The sequence below is a fragment of the Salmo salar genome, unplaced genomic scaffold (assembly GCF_905237065.1).
Source record: "Salmo salar unplaced genomic scaffold, Ssal_v3.1, whole genome shotgun sequence".
Taxonomy (NCBI): Eukaryota; Metazoa; Chordata; class Actinopteri; order Salmoniformes; family Salmonidae; genus Salmo; species Salmo salar.
Window position 1 is genome coordinate 2145 of NW_025548380.1, and position 7305 is coordinate 9449.

At 45.6% G+C, this 7305-nt stretch overlaps 1 protein-coding gene across 1 annotated transcript; it reads left to right on the forward strand.

Annotated features, from left to right (window-relative positions):
* The first annotated feature begins 209 nt into the window (after positions 1 to 209).
* Positions 210 to 6966, forward strand: LOC123732961 (glutamine-rich protein 2-like). Its single transcript, XM_045712304.1, has 11 exons — positions 210 to 545; positions 796 to 960; positions 1239 to 1357; positions 1884 to 1949; positions 2081 to 2182; positions 2407 to 2471; positions 2556 to 2637; positions 2872 to 3046; positions 3249 to 3360; positions 4596 to 4718; positions 4941 to 6966. Exons 1-11 carry the CDS (start codon positions 210 to 212, stop codon positions 5111 to 5113), a joined length of 1518 nt encoding a protein of 505 aa, XP_045568260.1. The 3' UTR covers positions 5114 to 6966.
* The last annotated feature ends 339 nt before the right edge of the window (positions 6967 to 7305 follow it).

Below are 7305 nucleotides of genomic sequence, written 5' to 3' on the forward strand. Positions count from 1 at the left end.
TACAGGTTTCACCTAACCCCTACAAGTCCACACAGGTTTCACTTTAACCCCTACAAGTCCATACAGGTTTCACCTAACCCCTACAAGTCCATACAGGTTTCACCTAACCCTTACAAGTCCATACAGGTTTCCCCTAACCCTACAAGTCCATACAGGTTTCACCTAACCTCTACAAGTCCATACAGGTTTCACCTAACCCCTACAAGTCCATGCAGGTTTCACCTAACCCTGACAAGTCCATACAGGTTTCACTTAACCCTTACAAGTCCATACAGGTTTCACTTAACCCCTACAAGTCCATACAGGTTTCACCTAACCCCTACAAGTCCATACAGGTTTCACCTAACCACTACAAGTCCATACAGGTTTCACCTAACCGCTACAAGTCCATACAGGTTTCACTTAACCCCTACAAGTCCATACAGGTTTCACCTAACCCCTACAAGTCCATACAGGTTTCACCTAACCACTACAAGTCCATACAGGTTTCACCTAACCGCTACAAGTCCATACAGGTTTCACTTAACCCCTACAAGTCCATACAGGTTTCACCTAACCCTACAAGTCCATACAGGTTTCACCTAACCACTACAAGTCCATACAGGTTTCACCTAACCGCTACAAGTCCATACAGGTTTCACTTAACCCCTACAAGTCCATACAGGTTTCACCTAACCCCTACAAGTCCATACAGGTTTCACCTAACCCTTACAAGTCCATACAGGTTTCACCTAACCCTTACAAGCCCACACTAGTACTGCCATTGCCCTGACTGCATCTCCTCTCTTCCTGTAGAAAGCAGACAAGCGTGCCCTGGAGACCAAGGTGAGTCGCATGCAGTTTGACTCCATGACAGAGGAGCTCAACACCATGTTCCAGGAGCTGCTCAGCAAGATCACCGGCCAGGAGCAGGACTGGCACAAAATCATTGACAAAATCTCCACCGAGATGGAGTGCAAGGTGGGACTGAGCAGGAAGTTACCCTGCTAAATGGATGTTTTTATAATAGGCCTACATGTCCATTGATACGCACCATGTTCTGCTGTTATTACTATGCTATCACCAATACATATATCTCACAAGTCTGTATGTCGCAAGTTTTTAAGTGTTTTACGAACGTGTTTATAGTGACAGATAGCATTGTTTGTAAAAATCTCATGGAATGTCTGTCTGGAGTGTCTGGTGGTAGTTTATATCTTTGGGATCCCTGTAGTACATCTGTTTGTCTATCTGTGTAGCTGGACCGGATTGAGCTGGATCCTGTGAAGAAGCAGCTAGAGGACTGCTGGAAGAGCATCCGTAAGCAGCTGCAGGCCCAGCCTGCCCCAAAGGAGGACAACGCTGCAGGCATCAGGAAGTAAGTCACTGGTCACAGCCAGGCCCAGGAGGGATGATGGCTGGATAAGTCCAGGTTCCTCTATGGAGTTCTACATGATGATGCCTTCATTGTCTTCCTGTGTTTAGCATTCATTTTATCTCTCTATATTCTGCCTATATTTCTATGTTCTGTTTGTATACTGTTGTTTACTCACTGTGTATGTACAGTATATACTGTATTCTGTTCATAGCGCATCCTAATATACCTACTATTGTACACACTATTTTCCTTCCAAATGATATACTGTCTATACACACACCACGTATTTATATTCTGGATTCTGACACATGCTCACTCAGATATATCTACTCTGGATTGTCATTTCTTGTTTGTTTGTTTGTTTCTTGATTATTTGTGTATTTGTATTATATTTGCTAGACATTCTACTGTGCTGTTGGAGCTAGAAACAAAAGCATTTTGCTGCACCTGCTATAACACCTGCAAATCTGTGTATGTGACCAATAAAGTTTGGTTTTGATTTGTCTTTGTTACGTCCCTTTCATAGACAGCTTGTGGCAAGGTTCCACTGCATCTCCTGCGACCGCCCAGTCGATATGCTTACCCCAGGACCGTAAGTAAATTATAATAATGTCCTATTTTTATACAGTACACACAGACATTGTGGAAATTGAAATAATAGGATTGTGGTGCTGCTTATTCACCTACCTCTCTTTCTTTTTCTCTCTCTCCACTGGACAACAGGCACTTGGTCACCGTGCCCTCCACTCCTGGCCTACCCTCCCACAAGTCCAACCGACCGTACACCATCTATGAGCTTGAGCAGGTTCGCCAGCATTGTAGAAGGTGAGAGCAGAGAGTCATACTGCTAGACATTTCCGTCAAACATCACAACTGAAACTCTTACTTGGCCCCATTTTAACCAGCAGAGGGTGCCAGTGTCCCAATATCCAATATACAGCGTAGTCAACTTTATCTTTCCCCCAAAGACCTAACACCCACGCTAGATCAGTCAGAAGTGTTCCATAGTTACAAGTGTCTGAAATTAGCCAGCTCTCCCTCCATCTCAGCCTGAGGCCAGGGACCAACCACAGCCACTTTGAGATGGCCAGCTCCGAAAGGGGCCATGATGCAGGTGCAGAGGATCCACACCATGATGTGTAGGCAGATAGAGAGAGTGCAGAGCCATCTAGTTGGCCCAGAGTGCACCTACAGCCAGGGGCTCTGAGGGAGATCGGGCCCTCCCGCTATCCAGACATCCTGAGCCCGCTGCAGAGGACCAGCCAGAGTCTGCCCAAGCAGTGAGTCAGTCAGTCAGGCCAGGGTCAGGCAGGGAAGCCGGGAACACATGTATTGAAACAGGGGAAGGACCAAAAAGTTGTCCATATTGCTTTGTTATGGTTTAGAGAAGGGTCAGGGAGGCAAGGTGACCCAATTTACCTACAAACTATAAATACTGTATTGTCAGGTCTGTTTAAAACCTCTAGAAGTGTTTATCTTCCGACCTTCAACCTCCACTCCTGTGTCCATCCTAGCGAGCGCATCCCAGAGATGGCAGACTACAGTTACCTGGCCATGTCCCGGAGCTGTGGAGGCAGCCACACCGTGACCTACCCCAACCGCCGCTACACCCGCCTGCAGCACATCAGCCACTTCATCCAGGCTGAGGAGGAGACACCGCCCGTCTCCAGCTCCCCACTGCGCATTCAGGTGAGTGAGACCAACCTCACCTACTGTGGGTTACTGTACTGACAGATAACTAAACCACTGCAAGCCCATAGGAATACACCTGGTCGATCACGTTTGTTGAGCCATTTATACAAGTTATCATGTTGAGTACAGAGTATATTTGAGGTGTATTTGACAGTTAGGTATGAAAATATTTGACCTTGTCCTTGTGCCTATTGGTCAGCCGGAGGAGGTGGACATCCTGGGATTGGACGGACATATCTACAAGGGCCGCCTGAAAACCAGATCGGTCAAGACTGTGGATGCCAGACTACCCACCATCTTTCCTAAAGACGGTACAGGGTTCTGGACTGGGATTATATTCAGCTCTACTCTACAGTACTGTGTATTTTTAGAGTGGAATTACATGTATTGAAAAGAAAATGGAATCTGGACAATTGTGAACAAAAGCTAGACTACTTAATTCATGCTACTCAATTCAAGCAACTGCAGTGCAGTAAAACTATTCCCACTGGTCCATTTTGTATTTTTACGCCATCGCTCCAAAAAGTCACCTAATGTTAAGTGTGACATGTCTGCATGCTGTGGGCAGCTGTCATGGTCCGGGCCTGGGAGAGAGGTGAGGTCCAGACTCCAGTTCTGACAGCCCATATGGACTCCTCATTGACAGTGAAGCACACTTCCGAGGATTCACTGTCACCCCTGGGCCCAGTTACACAACGCGTCAGGTTAAGATGATGATGACACTGTGCCTTCTGTCCAGGCCCCAACTGCCCTTAGCCTGTTTCCTCTCTCTCGCTCCCTGGACAATGTGTCCAGAGTTGGGCTCGCAGTGCAGGGATGCAGAGATAAAGAGTAAAGTGGGGAGGAAGAGTGAGGGGGGACATCATGGGGAAGTGGGAGGTGAAGGGTCAGGAGAGAATGGGGAGGAGACTGAAAAGTTGGGGTAGGTTGAGAAAGAAAGTGGGCTGTTTGGTTGGGAATGAGAATTTGAGGAGGGATACAGTGTTAAAGTGGTGTATGATGAAGGATTAGGAACGAGGGTCTGGAGAAGGACAAGGGTCAGGAGATTTAGGGAAGGAGAGAGGAGCTTAGTTTACGGGAGGGAGTATTTTAGGAGGGTTTAAGGAAGTGAGTTAGCAATAAGAATGGGCTGCACTGGGGTTGGGGAGGGGCTCTGGTTGGTATAGTGTTCCACACTGGAAAGAACCCCATGTTACTATGTTATAGAAGATCAGGCCTGGTGTCTGTAACAGACTGTAAATAGAACCTGGGGTAACACTGCTTGCATTCAATCATTTCTATCTTAATATCCTTTTCATCTGTTCATACAAATCAAGCCCTGTAGGAAGAAAGAGAGAGATGTACTGTTTTATGCCTGGGTTTTGGTGTTGTGATTCCCAGTAATTTATGAGACCATTGAATGAGTCAAAATAGTATTGAAAGAGTATTTAGCTCAAGACTTGGAAGAAGGTGTATGGGCGTGTAGGTACAGTATGGCTATGGGTGTGGTGGGGTCCTGTCATTCCCATGTCAAGGCCGCGATGTGACGTTGTTGTTTTAATGACAGTAGGCATGTGCAAGAGCAAAGACAAGATCATGCGCTCCCAGTTCCAGAAGCCTGGCTGCACAGAGCCGGGCTGTGTGACCCCTGTGCGACCCCAGAGTGCCAAGACCCAGCGCAGCCGCTCAGGTAGGTCAACACCAGCGTCATTACCCATTTGCAACATATAAACCAATTTCACTAACTGGAACAGTGATTACTATGGAATGGTACTGAAATAACACTCACATGGAAATAGCATTCTTCTTTGCTATTGCTGCTGTGCAGCTGTTAAGGTTGATTGTAGCAGAAACCTGAACCCTAACCCCTGACCTTTCCCCCTTGCCCCCATTCCTCCCTTTATCTCCCCAGCCTCAGGCAGCTTTGTGCGGGACCGGCCCATGTCTTCTTTAGGCTGCCTGTCCCAGGCTACCCTTCCCCAGAGCTCGTCCCATGCTGACACCACCAGCGAGCTGCTGCAGCAAGATCTGGAGCTTCACGTGGACCTGAGCCAGTTGGAAGAAGAGCCCATCATCATCCTGTAGGGGGTGATAGAGAGCCCCGCACACCTTATTTTAATAAACCGTTTACAGCAGCAGCAGGAGGGTATCCTGGTCTCCATTTTGTAATGGAGCATACAGATGTGAAAATCAAGTCTGATATTAGTCAGTTAGGTTATTTATGGATTGTAATGGAAGAACACATTCTGGGGCATATGAACACTGTTTCCATGCAACAAAATAGCTGAGTCACAAAATAGCTGAGTCACATTTCCAGTGTAGCTTTATAGGTGTTATACCTTACGTGTGGCTACATTACGATTTTGGTTTATGATGCCTGATTTTCAATGACCTTCATAGACAGGTGACCTCAAATACCAGACTGTTTGGATGCAGAAGAATACCACAATGGAGCAATTCATTTGACATATAGGGTCTTATAGAGCGGTATCATTAAGGGCTTGAAATGTCTTCCCTCTCACAGACCCAATTTCTGTAACGTCTGATTCATTGTATTAGTGTCTCAAGTTGTTCCATCACATGTTAAGAGGAAAGACATTCATGCGTGCTGTCATTACCACAGAAATGTACCCCTGTCGTGGACTCATAACAATGGTAGTCAGCCACCTGCATCTATTGGGGAAGCAAAGCAGCCAGGGTTGTAAAACCGGCCCAGATGGCGTTCCCTTCAAATGTCACCGTGCCTGTGTCCAGTTACAGCAGTCTCCTGGTGTCTGTGTGTTTTAAACAAGGGGGTTAGCTATGTGTGTCTCACTCTGGCATAGCATACCATTTCTAACCATGGCACAGCATTGGGTATCATAGCATACCATTTTTAACCATGGCACAGCATTGGGTATCATAGCATACCATTTTTAACCATGGCACAGCATTGGGTATCGTAGCATACCATTTTTAACCATGGCACAGCATTGGGTATCATAGCATACCATTTTTAACCATGGCACAGCATTGGGTATCATAGCATATCATTTTTAACCATGGCACAACATTGGGTACCACAGCATACTTTTAGCGTAGCGCCATGTCAGGATTTGAATTAATAAACTTGAAAGGACAAACTGTACTGTCAGTGAGGAACGGGGTGACAATTTCCTAGAAGCAGGGGCTTTGCTTACACACATTTTGTGTCAATGAGAAATATGATGTATATTTATCTCTATCCATGCCTTACACACTCAGTGGCCAGTTTATTAGATACACCCATCTAGTACTGGGTTGGACTTCCCTTTGCCTCTAGAACAGTCTGAATTCTTCAGGGCATGGAAACATTGCTCAATTGGTATCAAGGGATCTAACTTTGCCAGGAACACATTCCCCACATCATTACACCACTGCCACCAGCCTGTACCATTGACAGCAGGCAGGATGGGTCCATGGACTTATGCTGCTTACGCCAAATCCTGACTCTGTCATCAGCATGACACAACAGGAACCGGGATTCGTCGAACCAGGCAACGTTTTTCCACTTATCAATGGTCCAGTGTTGGTGATCGCGTGACAACTGGAGCTGCTTCTTCTTGTTTTAAGCTGATAGGAGTAGAACCTGGTGTGGTTGTCTGCTGCAATAGCCCATCTGTGACAAGGACCAATGAGTTGTGCATTCAAAGTCGCTTAGGTCAATAGTTTTTCCCATTCTAATGTTCATTCGAACAGTAATTGAATTACTGGATGCCCGTCTGCCTGCTTTATATAGCAAGCCATGGTCTCCTGACTCGTGAACAAGGTGGTGTACCTAATAAACTGGGTATAAGTGATCCCTTTCATAGCATTTGGATGTATTAAGGAGAGTATTTAAGACAGGCAGTTAATCTGAATGTAACATTTCCATTGGTAGATGTATTTTTGTTTTCAAAGATAAATGGGCCTTCATGGAATATGTGATGTGTGTCATATGATGTCCATATAACTTATGTGAACATATGTTGACTCATTGACTGTCTGCAATGAATTTTACTTGTGGTACGTAAATATATCTGTACTGTTTTACACAACTCCACCATCACATGCATATAATTCGACTGTGAAGGCACATTTTGTGAGCCACGCTGTTATAACACACGTCAGTTTCAGACTCTTAACACATTAACTGGGCTGGATACACAATTCTAACCACATCCTTCCTCAATTAACTGTCACGCTGTGTGTTTATTGTCTCTCTTACATAGGCCTACTTGTTCCTTTGTACTATAGAGACACTACTTATAGGGATATAT

Excerpts from the sequence above, each read along its gene's own strand:
- LOC123732961 (XM_045712304.1), top strand. The coding sequence starts at position 210 with ATGCAGGTTTCACCTAACCCTGACAAGTCCATACAGGTTTCACTTAAC. Across the intron at positions 961-1,238 it reads CCACCGAGATGGAGTGCAAG|CTGGACCGGATTGAGCTGGA; the intron begins GTGGGACTGAGC and ends CTATCTGTGTAG. Across the intron at positions 1,950-2,080 it reads GATATGCTTACCCCAGGACC|GCACTTGGTCACCGTGCCCT; the intron begins GTAAGTAAATTA and ends ACTGGACAACAG.